This window comes from Phyllopteryx taeniolatus, chromosome 2 (assembly GCF_024500385.1).
Source record: "Phyllopteryx taeniolatus isolate TA_2022b chromosome 2, UOR_Ptae_1.2, whole genome shotgun sequence".
NCBI classification, from domain to species: Eukaryota; Metazoa; Chordata; class Actinopteri; order Syngnathiformes; family Syngnathidae; genus Phyllopteryx; species Phyllopteryx taeniolatus.
Genome location: NC_084503.1, coordinates 12,192,504 through 12,212,578, shown reverse-complemented (window position 1 = coordinate 12,212,578; position 20,075 = coordinate 12,192,504). Strand labels below are relative to the sequence as shown.

General features: G+C 40.4%; 1 protein-coding gene across 11 annotated transcripts in view; it reads right to left on the bottom strand.

Annotated features, from left to right (window-relative positions):
* Window positions 1-20,075, bottom strand: part of myo9aa (myosin IXAa) — a 176,904-nt gene that overhangs the window by 117,854 nt on the left and 38,975 nt on the right. For all 11 annotated transcript variants that reach the window (XM_061760855.1, XM_061760846.1, XM_061760862.1 and 8 more), the window contains one exon: window positions 13,021-13,977. In XM_061760855.1, the coding sequence (XP_061616839.1) occupies window positions 13,021-13,896 (876 nt within the window). In that variant the 5' untranslated portion in view covers window positions 13,897-13,977. The remainder of the gene's footprint in view (window positions 1-13,020; window positions 13,978-20,075) is intronic.

Genomic DNA, 20,075 nt, shown 5'->3' with positions numbered 1-20,075 from the left:
TGTCTGTGTCCTCTCACAGACACTGTATTTATGCTTTGGCATACCAGAGTTTGCAGGTGCATGCACACATGCAAGTCTCCTTGCATGTACACACACACACACACACACACACACACACATACTAAAATCTGAAATGAATCTCAAAGTGGACCATCTGCCAGACTACACCTCTAGGAGTACGTCACACAAAAACGGGATGGACAAAGACAGCTTGGTTCTCCGGCGAGGCCATTGCCCCCAATCAATCCACAGTAAATTCAATTTTGAGACAATGAGGATGGGGGGTGGAACCTACTGACAAAAAACGCGTTTACTTTCGAGACTTTATATATGGTAAGACAAATAACTATGATTTTGTTTTGCAATATATTATTATAAGAGATCTCATTCTTATTTAATTGATATCTTAATATTATCTAGGGCTGCAGCTATCGAATATTTTAGTATTGGAGTATCCTACTAAAAATGTTATTGAATAATCGAGTATTCGGATAAATTATTGCTCAGTTAAAGACCAATTAGCAATACACAAAAAATACAAGCCATTTCACTTAAAAATGAACGACCAGTTGTTTTTCTTTAAATAATCAACTTTATTTTTTTAAATTCACATGGAGCAGTATAATATTTTCTTGTCTAGAAATATTTTGAATGAGGCAAGAAAAATTTTTTAGTTAACTTTTGGTAAGCATTTTTTTTCTTAGCATTCTTAAAATTTATTTTAAGTATTAAACAAAAACAGGTATTTGTTTAAAAAGGCATACGGAGCCTGTGGTGCAATTTGAAGACACGTCGATAGGAACACAAATATTCCTTTAATTCTTTTTCACAAACTTTGCCATGCAATCTTCCCCCCCCCCCTACAGTACTTGACTCAAAATGTAGCTGCTGGCTTAGTTAAACTTTGTGACGAGTCTCAGCTTGAGAATTAACTAATTCCTGCTATTAACAGGCAGCTACTGTATATCCCAGTAGTATTGTAATGCCCTGGGAAGTGGTCAAGGAGTCACCAATGCACTTTCTGTCGCTTTACTGAACTCGCAGCAAGACAAGAACATCACAAACCTACGAGCTGCTGAGGCATACACACACTCTTGCAGTGAAGAAGATACATTAGCGGATCCCCAAGGCAGAGAAAATTCCGAACATCTTTTGTATTTGAAGTACTCGAAACATTCGTTGCAGCCCTAATATTTTCACTCACATCGGCGAATGACCAATGACCAGCCAGCGTCAGGCAGCGCCGTGGAGACGGGGGAGTGACTTAAGTGAACTGAGTGATTCGTTCAATGACCTGGTGTACTGAAGAACTGAAGAGTGAATTGTTCAGGGGAGGGACTTAAGTGAATAGAGTGATTCGTTCAGTGAACTGGTGTATTGGTGTACTGAGGAACTGAAAAGTCATTCGTTCAGTGATCTGGCGTTCTGACGAAATGAAGAGTGATTCGTTTGTTGAATTTATTGTTCACGATCCGTTAGACAAGTGATTCGTTCATTGAACTTCTTCGTTTGCAAGTCCTGACGTCCTCGCGGGGATACCTTTCACTAGCAGCCGTTTCTTCAAGCTAACGGCTAATGTTGAGTCAGTCAAGCACATGAAAACAAGCACACATTTTAAATAAATGTAAATGAATAATACATGTATATACGTAAACAAACAATCTGTGTCTCTAATGGGATTATTAAAGCTTTTAATAAAGCTTTAATAATGCTAATAATAATAAATTAAACTTATATAGCGCTTCTCAAGACACTTTGCACTAATCAGATGACAATAACAGTAAGGTGAGTGAGCAGGAAGCCCGGATGGCGGGGACTGGTGTCAGCGATGCTGTCCACCGCGGTGGAATGCAGAAAAATCACGCCGGCTGGCGAGAACCAAACTGGACGTAAGGGGATGCGGAAGGATGTTTGGTAGCTGAGCTCGCTGCACGCATGTTCACGAGTCACTACTGAAGCCGGGTGTTCGAGAGAGATAGGTGGGTGATAATTTAGTTTTTTTTTTGTTTCTTTGTTGTTTTTTAAATCTCCCCGCCTTTCCTAAGTTTACGTGACAACAACAACGCATGTTCTTCAGTGAACGTGTTGAGTGAACGTGAACCTCAGGAATGGATCATTAACTGAATGAGGAAGCATTTGAATTATTTTGTGATAAAGAACTGAATGATTTGGTGAACTAATCTTTTGAACGAATCTTTTTAAAGAACTGATTCAAATGATTCAGTACACTCAAAAGAACTGCCGTGCCCATCACGAGAACTCCCGGACTTTTTTTTTTTTTCCCCTCCTCCAAACTTCCGTGCTGCTCTTCGCCCCTCCGCCGCCTGGGAGCTCCGTGACCGGATGTGCTTGAGCCATTTTTATAGAGCGACAGACACTATGACATCATCAATAAGCGTTATTGCGATTGGTCGGTTCAGTCCAAGTCTGTACCTTTGTCCAAATTTATACCTTCTACCGACTAAGCGTATGTTCGGAAATTCAATCTGACACTCTCACTGCGCTCTGAGAGTGCAGTGTTCAGAGAGGCAGAGCGCGCTCCAGTTTCTATGAATTTACGAATGAACGTGATATGCCAGTGCATCTGCCATGTCACTTCTGCCTGGAAAAGATCTCGTCCTGCGTGAAGCTCCCCCCGCTCTGTCTCCTCAGTCAGAGCAGCGGGAGTGCACTCCGGCACTCCCAGAGTGTGGTGCTCTGAATAACCGAACGGCACACTCCAACAACGTTTCGGAGTGTAGAGAGCACACTTGGAGTGAATTTTTTAATGTACCCGTACCGCCCACCCTTGCATCAGAGTGTGCTTTGAATTTCAACTTTAGGGACACCAATGAGTATAAAGGAGGATAATCCACTGAAAAGAACGAATGAAATCTCTTTAGTATATCAGTTACACCACAAGATTTCATTGCATTTGATAAAAGTTAGCCTTTGAATTTGGTATTTAGGAGACTCAACTCAGTGAGGTGGGTGCACCTTTGCTTTGACCCATTCAGGAATGAGGGATGGCTTTAAACAAAAAATGTCCCCTATTTTGTCTCTCTGTCCTGTGCTTTTTTTTGGTTAGCTTTTCTCTGTCACTTCGTAAAGACATATGCCTCAGGTAGCTGTACATTAATGTTAAGACGTTATTCATTATCAAGAGCAACAGAGCTGTAAAAGTGCAGTAATGCATTTTGTAGGAGTGGGGATGGGGCTTCCATTGAGTTTTTTACAACCACTAGCTTTTAAGACGTTACTGCATTTACTTGGTAAACACTGACCTCACACTTTAATCAATGAGGAACTTGGAAGCCTTTAACCACACAATGTCACTGTCATGACTCATGTGCCCTGTCAAGTTGAACGACTCGTGCAGCAGTGCCGTCAACATTCAGAAAAACGGCCTCTTCTGTGTTGTGGTTTACTTGTAAAGAGTCGACGAGACAAGTCATTAATTTGTGACAGAAGAACTGTATGTATGTTGTACGGCAGCCTTCCATTTCACAGTGGCACTGGTCAAGTGCGGCGGTCAAAGTAATCCAACATACACTCCAGATTAAGCATCCTTGCCACTTAACAAATGCTAGAAACGCACGCACATAAACACACACACACAATGTTGAAACAGCATACAAGCCTTGAGAGTACATTACTAATGTACTAGACTTCAGACTTTACACCGATCTGATCGGCCTGATCGGTATCGGCCGATATTTACCATTTTTTGCTGATCAGCTTTAATGTCATAATTCGCCGATCTGATCAATGACGTCATTGATCGGCCCCGCAAAAGACATTTACTCCGCATCTGCATCGTGCACAGTATATTTGAATCCAAAAGCTAGTTTATTTTTAGCCTTGTTGCGTGTCTTTTGACAAAGTACTGTAAATATCTGATAAATAAATAAATAAATAAAAGATGTCGGCGGTGTGGGACAGACAACACGTCATGCCGGATCAGACTACAAGACAAATTTGCTCTATGTCAGACCACTGCAATAAAATCTTCCGATACCACCGCATTCCGTTTTTTACGATCATTGGGCTTTATCTTGTCAACTCAAATGCGACCGGATACACTTTTTACCGTGGCGACGACAACAAGAGTGGATCATGCCAACTATATTATAAGAAAAATATGGGGAAAAACGTGTGTTGGTGGTCACCGGAGCTCAGGAGAGGACATTCGTTTAAGGCTTGCTTGAGGTATGTTCCCGTACTTTTAATACGATACCGCTCACAAGCAGGCAAGTGCTAGCACTTACGGTTGTGCGTAAACATGCTGCCGCTCTGTCGACTCATGCTCTAAAGTTTCGGTTTGGGTGAATTAATTTAATTACAATAAAGTAATTTAATTACAGTAAGTTAGCACCCATTATTTCTGTCATGTTGTAATGGTTTGACCTGACTGATTAGAATACACGACCTGACTAGAGCAGGGATTTCCAACCTTTATGGAGCCAAGGAACATATTTTACAATTGTAAAATCTCACGGCACACCAACAAACAAAAATGTCACAAAAAGTGGATACATTAATTACTATATGTATTTCCTGACAATAGAAGACCATTCATTTGTTCTGTCTGTCACTATGCCTCACTGTCATAAATAGATGAACAAAGATACATTATTTATTGTTAATGTACTTTTTTTGAGCAATTAAGTACACAAGTAAATACAGTAAATGAACAGGTCTTTAAATAGACACATTGCTCCATCTTGTGATCGGCTTGGTGATCGGTTATCGTTTTTTTTAAACTCGCTGATCGGTGATCGGCCCCAAAAATCCTGATCGTGTAAAGCCTACTAATCACTTCATTCTGCTCAGTGTAACGTATTCATTTATAATTTAAATGAATAGTAAGATGCAAAGTTAGTACAAGCAAACAGTGTATCGGTGCTTGAAGGATAGCTAGGGTATTCTTGGATCAGCACAGGATTGAAGGGAGGTGCTATGTTTGTGTCTCTAGGTTTATCTAATTGGATTGACCTTCTTTCTTTGACCATGGGGCTTAGCTTGAGCATAGTGGATGGGTTATGTCACACCCCTCACCTGGCTGTAATGGCTCTCCCTAGCACAAACGCACAGCTAATGCTTGACATGTGGCCTACATATAGGCGTGTTGGTGATAAGACCACCTGTTCCGAGTGCGACTTTGCAGGACTGTGGTTAAGTGTGTGTGTGTGTGTGTGTTTGTGTGTGTGTGTGTGTGTGTGTGTGTATGTGTGTGGAAAGAGCTTTATCAATACGTCCTAAGCGCTGGCTAATGACACAGCTCTGTGGAACTCAGAAGTTAACGTTGCCTAAATCACGGTTTCAGTCCAAACCAAGATATTTGAGAACTTTTTGATGTCAAAGCTATCAACTAATTATTTATGTTTGGGTTTTTTTTTTGGGGGGGGGTTAGGGTAAAGGTTTTGCACCAGTGATGAATTGGAATACCAAGAAATAAATGTTTACATATGGAGTACAAGAAAGAAATGACAAATGACTTTAACCATTATCTCCAGATCTGGTTACTTGTTGTATTAATTTAAGTGATTTGATTATTATTATTATATTGAAAGAAATATTCTTGAAATACATTATTACATAATAATGCGATTTATATGGCATAGTTAAAATTAATTGAAGTAAAAAGGATAATTGAGGCAAATACTTGAAATAGCCTACTTGTATTTACAGCGGGCCGTTTTCTTTAGATACGAGAACTACCGGAATAAAAGGATATCGGTTAATTTCTTTGATTTGATTTGCATTACTGCTGGGCTCTAAAAAATTATTTTGTCATATCCACATGTATTAAGGTATTTTTAAAAAAAAAGCTATTTTCTTTCAAGATGGTGTAAAAAATCTCGTGCCATTCTGTGTCCACAAATTTGCAAGCACCTACCAAAATAACACACCGAATTTCATACAAATTGAATCTTAACCTTTTGAGTTTTGCTAGTATCAAACATTCAAAACATAAAACTTTTCCTAAATAAGAAGTAACATTGCGAAATACGAACACACAGTTTTTTGAAGTTGTTCAAAGCTCTAAATAAATCAATGCAGAGCCTTGATGCATTTCAAAATGATGTAAAACAGATATCATGGCCTTCACAGGTTTTTAAAGGTTTCCAGCCAGTTATTTCACTGGTGAGATCATGAGCCTAGTAAAGTTATCACTTTTTCTCCAAACTCTTCAGCAGAACCGGTTATGCTCTTCTTAATTCACGTCTTACTTCGTCTTGTTTTTCACTGCTATTGTTGACTTGTTCCCATCCTGTGTGCACTTGGCTAGCGTATGTTCATTTGAGAAATTGGGAAAGGCCTGACCCAGCACTGACTGATCTGTATCAACAATTAGCAACGCTGTCATGCTGTTAGCGGAAGGAGACTGCCGATATACATACTTGAAGAGGGTCTGTGGTAAAATGCCCTGCAGCTATTTTATCATAATGACTCATGATACATGGTTGAGAGTCAGGAAATATGCCATACTGTATTTACTTCTCACAGTTGTCCCCTTTGGTAATAACTCTAGCATCATTGGGCAAGGGCAATAATTTGTAAGTATGCAGTGGTGTGTGTTGGGGAAAAAAAAAATTCTTAAGCTTGATCACATTTCGTCTTGGAAAAAAGAGACAATTACTTAGGCCTGGGGCTTTAAGAACCTCATGATTCGAATTTGATTCTTTAGGTTTTGATTCGATTTGATTTGATATTGATTTAAATGTTCCGACATCAATTCAGTAAGAAGCATAAATACATGAGCAAATTTAGGTAATTTTCGAAATATTTATTTTTGATGCCATATAAACATGTCATATGTCACATCACGTTTTTCAAAGTGCATGTAAACTTAAATGTTTATTTTCTCTTAGGAACCATCAAGTTTTTTTTGTTTGTTTGTTTGTTTTTTAAACCTGTCCTGTTCAGCTTACAGAATGGTGGATCTGTATGCCTTTGTGCTGGAACACAGTTTGAAATACTCCACTTATTTTAAATTTTTTAAATTATTCTCATGTTTATTGAAAATGCAACCGGACAGAAAAGGGCTTTCGGGGACAGACAGAGGGATGGGGATAGGGGTGCAACAACAAAATACAAATACAGACTTGTAATTTTCAATGTATTTGAATTCAAATATGACTAAAAAGAAATATATTTTGATTTTAAAATACAACCCCAATTCCAATGAAGTTGGGACGTTGTGTTCAATAAAAACAGAATACAATGCTTTGCAAATCATGTTCAACCTATATTTAATTGAATACACTACAAAGACAAGATATTTAATGTTCAAACTGTTCAACTTTATTGTTTCTAGCAAATAATCATTAACTTAGAATTTCATGGCTGCAACATGTTCCAAAAAAGCTGGGACAGGTGGAAAAGAAGTGAGAAAGTTGAGGAATGCTCATCAAACACTTGTTTGGAACATCCCACAGGTGAACAGGCTAATTGGGAACAGGTGGGTGCCATGATTGGGTATAAAAGGAGCTTCCCTGAATTGCTCAGTCATTCACCAGCAAAGATGGGGCGAGGTTCACCTCTTTGTGAACAAGTGCGTGAGAAAATAGTTGAACAGTTTAAGGACAATGTTCCTCAACGTACAATTGCAAGTAATTTAGGGATTTCATGATCTCCGGTCCATAATATCAAAAGGTTGAGAGAATCTGGAGACATCACTGCATGTAAGCGGCAAGGCCAAAAACCAACATTGAATGCCCGTGACCTTCGATCCCTCAGGCGGCACTGCATCAAAAACCGACATCAATGTGTAAAGGATATCACCACATGGGCTCAGGAACACTTCATAAAACCAATGTCAGTAAATACAGTTCGGCACTACATTCGTCAGTGCAACTTGAAACTCTACTATGCAAAGCAAAAGCCATTTATCAACAACACCCAGAAACGCTGCCGGCTTCTCTGGGCCCGAGCTCATCTAAGATGGACTGATGCAAAGTGGAAAAGTCTTCTGTGGTCCGACGAGTCCACATTTCAAATTGTTTTTGGAAATTGTGGATGTCGTGTCCTCCGGGCCCAAGAGGAATAGAACCATCCGGACTATTATGGACGCAAAGTTATAAAGCCAGCATCTGTGATGGTATGGGGCTGTGTTATTGCCAATGGCATGGTTGACTTACACATCTGTGAAGGCACCATTAATGCTGCAAGGTACATACAGGTTTTGGAGAAACATATGCTGCCATCCAAGCAACGTCTTTTTCATGGACACCCCTGCTTATTTCAGCAAGACAATCCCAAACGACATTCTGCACGTGTTACAACAGCGTGGCATCTTAGTAAAAGAGTGCGGGTACTAGACTGGCCTGCCTGCAGTCCAGACCTGTCTCCCATTGAAAATGTGTGGCGCATTATGAAGCGTACAATACGACAACGCAGACACCGGACTGTTGAACAGCTGAAACTGTACATCAAGCAAGAATGGGAAAGAATTCCACCTACAAAGCTTCAACAATTAGTGTCCTCAGTTCCCAAACGTTTATTGGATGTTGTTAAAAGAAAAGGTGATGTAACACAGTGGTAAACGTGACCCTGTCCCAGCTTTTTTGGAACATGTTGCAGCCATACAATTTTCAGTTAATGATTATTTGCTAAAAACAATAAACTTGATCAGTTTGAACATTAAATATCTTGTCTTTGTCGTGTATTCAATTAAATATAGGGTGAACATGATTTGCAAATCATTGCATTCTGTTTTTATTTATTTTTAACTCAACGTCCCAACTTCATTGGAATTGGGGTTGTATGTGACATGTTATTGCGGTAGTTTTATTTCGGTGAAAAAGTCATACATACAGTACATGCATACAATATCAACTCCGGAACCAATTTTTTCATTTTAAAGTGCTACTCTTGAAGCCCAAAGACTCAAAAAGCAAACTTCCACATTTATTGACTTTATGGGAGTTCAACACGAGAGTAGAATGATACTCGTAATGACGTAATGATGTGCTCTGTGAAGTCATTTAGCAGCTCACAAAATAGCGTTTTCAGCACTGAACAATCATTAATGATAATAAAAACTGCTACACTGATACTGAAGCTGTCTGCAAACGACTGCTCTTTAGCTAGAACTAGGTCTGCCTAATGTTCTGCATCTTTTAAAAGACGATTGTTTAAAAATCAGTCACACCTACAAACTGAGAGAAAGCAGCAGTCTCATGTGTGGAGGAGTGACTGCATTCTTAAACTCATCCAAACATCCTATACAACCACAAGACATTCCACACTATGTAAAAGTAGCATATAAAGTCACAGGAATGTAGGTTCATTCAGTCACATCTGACTGGAAGGTGAACAATACTGTAAGGCCTAAACAGGTTCAAGGTTTGTGACATTATGCTTACAGACTTCATCTTCATACAGCAGGCTTAACACAAGCCAGTCGTAAGGTAAGAAAAAAACAGTATCTTAATTGAACCAAATCCTCTCCTAACAGCAATAAGATAACCATCCACAACTAAAACACATGGATTATGTAGGTTCTGACAACATTTTTAAGACAATTTCGTCACCTTCAGCAACAGCTTTATTAACTGAAACACTTGAGTGACAAGGCTCATCAGTCTTGGCTGACATCCAATACCTCGTGTAAGAGAGATATCATCTATCAGGAGATTTAAAAAATGTGTCTCTGCAGGGTTTAGGCTTCAGCGACGTTTTCCCTGCAAGTCAAAAAGAGTACTTTTTCCTAAAGACAGTTATCTTTAAAATCAGATGATCAAAAGCTTTAGTAAATGATCCCTTAATATGGTACAAATAAACTATACGTTTTCCTCAAAACATCAAACCTAAACCAGTTTAGGAATCCTTTAAAATGGCATTTTATAGAAATGCATAAAATACCATGAAATAACTCAGCATATTGACCATGAAATGATCAGAAAGACCTGGTATACAATCCAACCAAATGCACATCATGCAAAATGAAAGCTTATTTAATGTTTGTAGACGATTATCTACAGGAGCTTCCGTCCACTTAAACACCTAAAATCAGTGACCCATATGAGAGAGCAGTCAAAATTATACTCCAGATACTAACACGAATTAATGTTTTCAGTAGAATGTGATAAATAAAATGGAGACAATATGATCCGTGTGCTATTTAAGATTAATGTACTGTCTGTAGTTGGTGTGTCAGATACAGCAACGATCTCACCATGCTTAATGAATGAAGAGCATTTAAGAGTAAGTCCTGTATGTCAATGAGGTAATGTTGCCAGTCATTCCTCTCATCCTCCTTTCTCTGCAGTAGCACCACATCTCCTGTCTTGGCATCAATCAACCCGTGGGCCGATTTGCAATCTAACTCTGGAGACACACTGGTGAATGGCATTTTTGTGAAGTGTTTGCTGAACTGAGGACAATAAAACAGTCCAGATATCTGTTGCAAAGCTGTGTACCTTTGAACTTGGCATCATAGTTGTTGTTTTACATCTATGTATAATATATTGTATATTAGTCAGTGAGGGACAATAGCTATGTAACAAAAAGACTTAACTATTGACACCACAATCATTTTAAAACGGCGAATTGTGACAAAATCAAAGCACCCAAACTATTTCTGCTCGATACTGGGAACATTTTTCCATCACTGGTTGCCAGATTAAGAAAGACCCTCATGCATGTCTGTCTTTCAGAATACTGCCATGTTCTTTGAGACTAAATCAAGTGTAAATAGCTGGTGGTCAGGTGATGTGACGATGAGCGATACGACCCTTTATGAAATTCAGCAACACTTTTGACGATATGCAACAAGTATTTGCTTTTCTTTGTGCATACAGTTTAAGACAGTGTTGCACAAGCTTCAAGAATTCAGTTCATGTCAAATACTATGGTGTGTGTTTAAGTGACAAGAAGAAAAAGAATATGAGTGGAATGTTTTGAGAGATATGAAAACAACCAGTTTCCTTTACAACCTTTGACTGGGCCACTACCGCAGCTGCCCTGAAACAGTCTTCATCTGTGCTGCAATCACAAAAGCAAGAATCTACTCGTCTAACCACTGACTGGTTGCCCACAGACAGAGCTCCTGTGTGCACTACATAATCCCCACACAGATGGACTCGAGTGCAATAAACTAGGGTTCACACAATTCAACACCAAGCAAGCCAAAAGGCAGGTGGGGATAAGCAGAGTTGTACAACTCTGTTTAAAAATCCACAGCTAAGGCCCATGAATATACTATACAATGTCCGGAAAAAGAAAAAAGCCCATGTAAAAGTGTATACTAAGAGATCTCATAGATCAATTTTTAGCTGGCCAATCAATTGAAACAGCCAATACACTAAAGCCTGGATCAGACTACATGACATTTTTCTTTCCCCCACGATACACCATGACAGACTACTGCCATAAAATCTTGCTGTGTCTCAGTCACTGGCAACATTACACGCCATGTATTACGATATCCCATCTTTTACCATCATTGGGCTACATCTTGTCAAAAAGGAATACATGTGTGTGGTGTGATGCTGTCACTGGATGCTCCGGAGAGGATGTTTTGAGCTGTTTATTTATATGGCGAGCTTGACATTATGTTCACATACTTTTAATAATGCTAGCACAGGCAACACAACGTTATGTAGCTAGCTAGTCCTAGCACAAATGTTTTTTATGTAAACATGCTGGCGTTCTGTCGATTCATGCGCTAATGTTTCAGAAAACATTGATTTGTGTGTGCGTGAATAAATGTTGACAACAGCGTGTAAGGGATGCAACGTGTTTTGTTTCGTTCGCGACCGTTTCGTTCAGAAGAACAAATCTTTTTAGTGAACGAACTGAACTGAGTGATTCGTTCAGGGGAGGGACTTAAGTGAACTGAGTGATTCGTTCAATGAATTGCTGTACTGGAGAACTGAAGAGTGATTCGTTCCGTGAATGAATCTTTTGAACGAAGCAACATATTCACCGAAGGACTATGCATTGTTGTTGTCATGTATTATAAACTAGGAAAGGCGGGGAGATTATTTTAAAAAAATTGTTTTATTTTTTTATTTTAAATAAATAAAAAAATAAAACTTCAGCTAAATTAGCTAAAAGCTATTCCTGCGAGGACGTCAGGACTTTCAGTTAAAATCACTCATCAGTACGTTCACTGCGTAGTACGTCGTTACTTGCGTAAACGAATCACTCATCGTATTAGTACATCGCTCCTTAGCGGATCATAAAAGAATAAGGTCAATGCGCGAACTCGTGTCTAAAGGGATCGCGAACGATAAGTTCAACAAACGAATCACTCTTCAATTCCTCAGTACACCAGTTCACTGAACGAATCACTCAGTTCACTTACGTCCCTCCCCCGCCTGCACGGCACTGCCTGATGCTGGCTGCTCATTGGTCATTCGCCGAAGTGAGTGACAAAGCTGGTGAATCGCAAATCACTTGGCAGTACGTTTAATGAAGTCCCGCCCCCGCTTGCACACTGGCTGCTCATTGGTCATTCGCCGAAGATTCAGGAGTGAGTGACAGAACGCTTCAACAGTTCCGTTTCCGCTCCCAGCCGACTCGCCGCACGGCGGCGGGTGGCGGCCAAGCTAAAAGAACGAATCATTTCATAAACTGATTCGGCTCAGTTCGTTCACTAAAAAGATGCGTTCTTCTGAATGAAATGTTCGCGACCGAAACAACACTAGCAACGTGCCAGTTGCAATTGGTAATCCTATTAGTCGACATTAAGGCACCATATGTTGGAGGGTTGTCGTTCATATGTTGCACTACACTGAAGATATATATATATATTAAAAAAAATAATAATAATAAATAAATAAATCAATCAAACATACTAGAATTTTTATTTTGATATAGTAGGGTTATAATATAGCCAAATTAATAGTCGTGGATTATGTCACACTACAAATTTTGTCGTTGGTGTAGTCTGATCCTGGCATTAGTTAACAGGAGATAGAAAAGCCAAGCCAAGACTGAAAGAACACGTTCTACTGTTGCTCTTACTTTCAGTAATGTGCTTATGAAATGCTTCTATTTTTTAATTATTATTATTATTTTTTTACTTACCTCTAATACTGGACCTGCCCCCAAGATTATCTGCTCCACTCCACTGGCAAAACCTTTCTGGCTGAGAGCAGTCAGATGATGAATAAGAAAGTTTGTGCTTTGCGTCTTGCCAGAGCCACTTTCCCCAGATATAACAATGCACTGATTCCTCTGTCTCTGCAGCATTGCATGGTAAGCAACATCAGCTACTGCGTAGATGTGAGGTTCTAAATCTCCCAGTGAGTGATTGTCATACATCTTCACATACTTGGGATTGTATATGGGCAGAAATTTGAAGGGGTTAATGACAATGAGGATGCTCCCAACATAGGTGTAGATCTTTTCCTGGCGGAAGCGTGAGCGCAGGTTGTCCAGCAGCGAGCGCTCATTGAGCTCCAGTAGACGACATAAATCGGCATGATCACCTTGGGATTCGGGCTGCGGTAATAATCCACGTTCCACCATGCGCCTGCGCTCCTCTGTGACTTGCAGCCACATCTGAAGGCTGCCGCCATAGTAAATTGAACCATCCAGGTTCTTCAGCCGTAGAAGGAAGCGGTAATCTTCGCCTCCAGATAGAGAGCGATGCTCTAGTGCCACACGGGGCCAGAGCATCATTCTCTGCACGGGACAATCGCTGGGGTTGAGAATCCATTCTTCTCCACCAAACTCTTTCACCTCTGCCAGAACATAACACTTGGTACGGTCCAGGTGGAGACGGTCAATGACACGTTCGATGGTATTAGCAGCTGAGCTAGTCTTTCGGGCACTGATCGGACAGTAGATGGTGCCTTCAGCCAGGGTGCCTGGGTAGATGCGCACAGTGAATTCCGAGTTCTCAAATCGCTGCTGCCGTCCCAGAGTGCCCATGCCGCCAACGCCATCGCGAGCACTCATGGCGGAGGAGGGGTTCCCATTAGCAGCTGTCAGGCCGTCCTTCACAGCGCAGTAGAAGTCACCGACTTCAAGTCATTACCACTGTAAAAGAAGAGCAAGTCAAAAATCACATTGGATAAATACATTTCACAATGATACTTTCATTATAATGCGACACTGTCTTCAGTGTGCACACACCAGCCAACATATACAAAAATCAAAATCATACAGTGGCAGGAAATATTTTGTCTATAATGTGACTGCAATCACCAAGCACTGAAGCAGTTGCAATCTGAAATTTGATGGCTGATGACAAAAAGATTGCACATGCTGTTATGTAATGTGGCCAAATTATTTTGTTGGAGCGCAACATGCACACTTACTGTATAGGGATGATAAAGGAAAAGTCCCCAGGATCTACAGGATTATCATTAACACACATCCTTACTCCCAAGTGTACATATAAAGCTGCCCTCCTCTTTAGTGAGCATACAATCATGCTATTCACAAGTTTCTCTGTAATACATAGCAGAGAGGATGCATGCAGGCAGCCCGGAGAGATATACTCTGCTGTGCACTGCTTTACTATCACAGCACAAACATTTGCCATGTGAGTCAATGTAATCAATGCAATTCCACTGAGAAGTCATAGTGCCTTTCTTTTAGTCATTTCAATTCTGTATTCCCTTTTTGCTGGAATTTGCTGGCAAACAGTCCAGGGTGTACCCCACCTCTGAGTACTAGCGGTATAGAAAATTGATGGATATTCCCATTAACTACATTGACCTTAGTATTGAACTGATGTTCTAGAGCAGTGTTTCTCAACAATGGGTCAAAGAAGAAGTAGTAGTAGTATCAATGTGACAACATGGAGAGATGGCTCAAATAAAAAAACACCACCTGTTTTGGATGAGACAGACACTGGGCCACTGGAAAAGTAAAAACAGACCTCAAAATGAAACGTGATGTTTGTATTTACAGCAACTGATTTGGACCCTCAGTGCCACAAAGGCAGCGGCATCTAATCCCCAGGCATCAATCATCAGTGTGCGAGACTGATGATTCACGTGAAAACTGTTCGAGTTTAGGGGGGCACAAAATCACATGCGTGCGGCAAGTCACACTTCAGAAACTTCCCTCCATGCTTCTAACCAGGTAGCTTTGCTGGTCGCCAAAGCCATAGGCCAAGGCTGCAATGCAATTTAAAATGCAGTTTCCGTAGGTGGAGGGGCTGTCCTCAGAGTCGATCAAAACTTTTGCAGGGAGTTCATGACGCCAAAAAGGTTGAGAACCACTGCTCTCGAGAATGTTGTTTAAAAGGCATAAACTAAAATGTGTGCTTGCTGGCTAAATGTCAGCCTATTATAGAATTCCTAAAACAACCAACTGACATCCATAGAACTCAGCTCTCTTTTCAGAATGTGTAACTCAATTCCCATTACCATTGTACAAACTCAAGCAGGGAAAATGAATCAGGGTCTTATAGAGTACAATTATTGTGGCCAATAAAAGCTGCACCCTTGTCTGGTCCTTTCCTGTTCTCCTGAATCTGACCTCTTTTCTGCCAACTTTGTAACTTTGAAATGATATGGAGTCCTACTGATACCACCTGACCATCATCCTTCTGGCCTCCCATACATAGGGCACTCAATCCATCCACAACTGCAAGGCTGAACCCATACAAATATGACCCAAAGGGCATGTGGGTGTCAATGTGTTTATCTATCTGTGCATGTGTGTACACGGCTGAAACAGATGGTCAGCCTGCTGCTTAAAAGATGGGGGGATTTGGGCCATGTTGGCGGCCTCTGTGTTAACCATCACAAGAGGACAATCAACTAATGGGCGTTTTCAGCAAGACACCAGCACCACTGTGAATCACTGCACACCCTTTTAAAGATGTAGCAATCTTAACTTCTAAACTTATGACTATGAAGTAATGAAAAATTGTCTGTATTAAAAAATTTAAAACAATTAAAAATTAAAAAAATGTAAAAAAACATTCTGGCATTTGGCAAATAGAAATCATTTTGGTAATCCTAATTCACCTAAAACAGAAAAAGTTTAGTCTCATTTGCCACATGAGCTGTTGAGGCAGTTCTATACAGCAGTCATCGAATCAGTCCGGTGTTCTTCCATCACAGTCTAGTTTGGTGCTGCTACAAAAAAGGACAAACTCCGACTGCAACACAATCAAAACTGCTGGAAAGATTGTGGTACCCCCCCTACCCACCCTTGAGGACTTGCACGCTGCCAGAACTAAGACTAGAGCATGCCAAATCCTTTTGTACCCTCCACATCCTGGTCACCACCTCTTCCAGCTCCTTCCCTCAGGTAGGCGCTACCGAACAATGCAAACTAAAACAAGCAGACATTCCAACACCTTCTTCCCTCTTGCCATTAACTTCCCCAAAAATTTCCCTCTTGGAACTGAAGAAGGATTGTTAAAAAATGTTTGAAATCATTCGTGGATATAGTGACCTCTAAAGGTCTGAATGCACACATCCAACTTTTCAAATTTTCAGTACATTTTGCATAACGTAGTGTTCTCTAACAGGCTGGTTGGGAAAATTCACAACAGGTGTTTGATCCATGAATTGACCAACACATTTCCAAGGATATCCATTTCTAGGCCTTTCTGTGACTCTTCCAGTATCTACATATCTCTGTTGCAACCTACTGATGACACTGTGACACTAAGCTCAGTGGCCGCTTCCCTCTGAGAACATCTTGTTCCACACCACACAATGTCAAAGTACAATTGATAAATTGTTAGATGTCGACCCTTTAATGTCAGAACGAGAAAAGCATAATAAAGAGGTCTATTAAAATATCAATTCTAACTGAACCAAGAAATGTATTGTTCATTTCGTGATTAAACACCTTTTGTAAATTTTGCCTTCCAGTTCCTTCTGAGAGAAGAGCAAAATCTAATGAAACATTCAACAGTTGGAAATGTGCATTCAAAAGTTTAATGAAGGTCAAATTAAGTTAATCTGTAAAGGTTCTAGTCCATTTTAAATTCATCCTGAAATGTCACCAGAAAGCGAAATATACATAACTTTTTGTGAGGAGTGTCTGTTGTTAACAGAAATGATCGCCTGGGAGAGGATGGCTAACTTACATTCGATAATCATTCCTTATTAACGATTTATTAATTAGAGAATATAAACATAAAACTGGGAGAAAAAGGTTTCAGATGAATCACAATGTTACCCTACTGTTTTTAATCACATTGAAAATCTCTCAAGCTTTATAGCTCTGCCCCTACCAACTTGTTTTCAGACTTAAAAATAGCCCCAAGTATGTATACTGGAAGAAGTGATGAGGCAGAAGGGGCACAGACGGGGGAATGCTGAAGTGAACGCTTGTTGTCTCTGTTCCCCACTCCCTCCGAAGACTCACACAGACCTGGTAACACTGATTGAGCAGCAAACTTGAGTTATCCGTCTTAAAGTAATCTGTTTCGAAGAAACATTTCCCAAGGCATACAGCAACACACCTCCCTCTGGCATGACCAACCTCCACTCTCAGAAAGCTATGATGTCATACTTCAAATTGAGAACATTTTTGCTTTGAGGTTTTCTGAATTTAGTTATGTTTGATGCTTCTGAATGAATCTATGTGTTATGGGATCTGGTATATAAGCCCTATGCGGGGGGGAATACTTCATTATGGGATATGTATTATGTCACATAAAAAAAGATGAGAGCGACAAAATGTTAAACAATATCAATCATCTAAAAGTTGGTTCTCACTGAGGAGTTGCGTGCTCTTCCACCAGCTATTATAAAACAAAAATTAGATCGAGCAATTTTTCTAAAATAAGGACGACAAGCTTTTAGATTTGTTTCCAAATATAACAAGTAAAAGCTCCTCTCAAATGTTTTTGTACCCTGGGTTATATTTGTTTCTTCTGAAATAAGTGTGCCCTTACCTTTCTTTAGTGGCATCTATTGCCATGCGTTAAAGGAAGGTGCTAATTATGGCAGAAAGATACAGCACAGATCAGAAGCAAAGAGGGTAAAGATAGCCATAGTGTTATGCAGCATACATGCCACACAGAACCCTCCACCCCTCCAATGTAAAAGTTAGACTGGCTTCAAAAACACACCCAACCCCCTCACTGCACAAGCAGCGGAAATTGTACTTCAGACAGAAATCACATTCAGTCCAACGTCATAAAAACAACTGTAAACTCACAACCTGCGGCTTTAAAGAGAATATGCTTTGATTTAACATATGGTAGATAGACTGTGAGGACTAAAATAAAACTTCGACAAATACAGTGTACGTGGAGGACAGGGCAGTATGTTAACAGGAAGAGTGTACCACAAAGCATCCACCAAGTCACTCCAATTAGGACTTTGAAGCTTAAAAAAATAAAGAGTTTAGTCTTATTGCTAAAGACACGTTCAACGTCAGCAACTCAATATTTACCGTAATGTACAATGTGCATTTCCCCCCCTCCCCCAAAAATTGTCAAACGTCAACAGTGCGCATTATACATGGGTATAGGGGGAAATGGAAAAAAAACTTTCACATTATATAAATGTATGCCGCCATCGAGTTGTTACAAAAAATGCTGTACACTTTCATTCCAAAATGCCATCGCCACCTCGAGGTTATGAGAAAGGGGTACACTTTCATTCTAATATGCCACCACCACCTAGTGGTTGTAAAAAAGGGTTAGGGTAAATATGACTGCATATATGTACAGTTGTGCTCATAAGTTTACATACCCTGGCAGAATTTGTGAAATATTGTTTTTTATTGTTTTGTTTAATGATAATGCTTTTCTGAAATGCTTGAGGCGGCACGGTAGACGACGGGTTAGCACATCTCCCTCACAGTTCTGAGGACCGGGATTCAAATCCCGGACCCGCCTGTGTGGAGTTTGCATGTTCTCCCCGTGCCTGTGTGGGTTTTTTCCTGGCACTCCTGTTTCCTCCCACATCCCAAAAACATGCATGGTAGGTTGATTGAAGACTTTAAATTGCCCTTAGGTGTGAATGTGAATGCAAATGGTTGTTTGTTTCTATGTGCCCTGCGATTGGCTGGCGACCAGTTCAGGGTGTACCCCGCCTCTCGCCTGAAGATTGCTGGGATAGGCTGCAGCACGCCCGCGACCCTCGTGAGGATAAGCGGAACGGAAGATGAATGAATGAAATGCTTGACCGTTTATTTTGAATCCCATTAAAATAAAATTAAATGTGTTTCGCCTGGTCCTTCATGTTTTCTTTAAAGAATTGTACCCATCTTACAAATTCTGCCTGGGTGTTGGATCTATCTCGCCCAACACCTATAAAAAAATAGACACAAAGGAATGAAGACGCTGGTTTCTTTTTGCTCATGAGGATAACGTGGGAGATTGGGGGAGGTTTTGCGGGGTGGAAATTGAGTTTATAATTTATTTATTTTTTTTATAAATAATCGCCAGGCGGCACGGTGACCGGCTTGGTTAGAGTGTCTGCCTCACACATCCCAAAAACATGCATGGTAGGTTTAATTGACAACTCTAAATTGCCCGTAGGTGTGAATGTGAGTGCGAATGGTTGTTTGTTTGTATGTGCCCTGCGATTGGCTGGCAACCGGTTCAGGGTGTACCCCGCCACCTGCCCAGTGATAGCTGGGACAGGCTCCAGCGCGCCCGCGACCATAGTGAGAAGAAGCGGCTCAGAAAATGGATGGATGGATGGATAATTGCCATTAAAAAAAAGTCGAATTAATTCAAAAAAATATCGATATATTGCCCAGATCTAATAGCAGGGCATAATGATACTAGGAGGAAGACCCAAGAGAGCTATTATGTGAACAATTGGAAAAAGTGCGTTTAATTTGAAAAGTCTAACCATGGTTGCTAATAGGATGATTAAAATAGCAAATCCATTACGTGACTGCCAATTACGACTGTCCTAACAAAACAAGTTTTTTGGTTTTTTTTGTGGATTATAACCATCTGTGATGTATGAGATGATAGTGGACTTCAGGAGGCATCCTTCGCCACAGCTACCCCTCACGCTGTCCAACTGCCTTGTATCAACTGTCGAGACCTTCAGGTTCCTGGGAATTGCAGTCTCTCAGGACCTGAAGTGGGCGATCAACATCAACTCCGTCCTCAAAAAGGCCCAAAAAGGCTCCTTCCCTCAGGTCGGTGCTACCGATCAATGCAAACTAGAACTAGCAGACATTCCAACAGC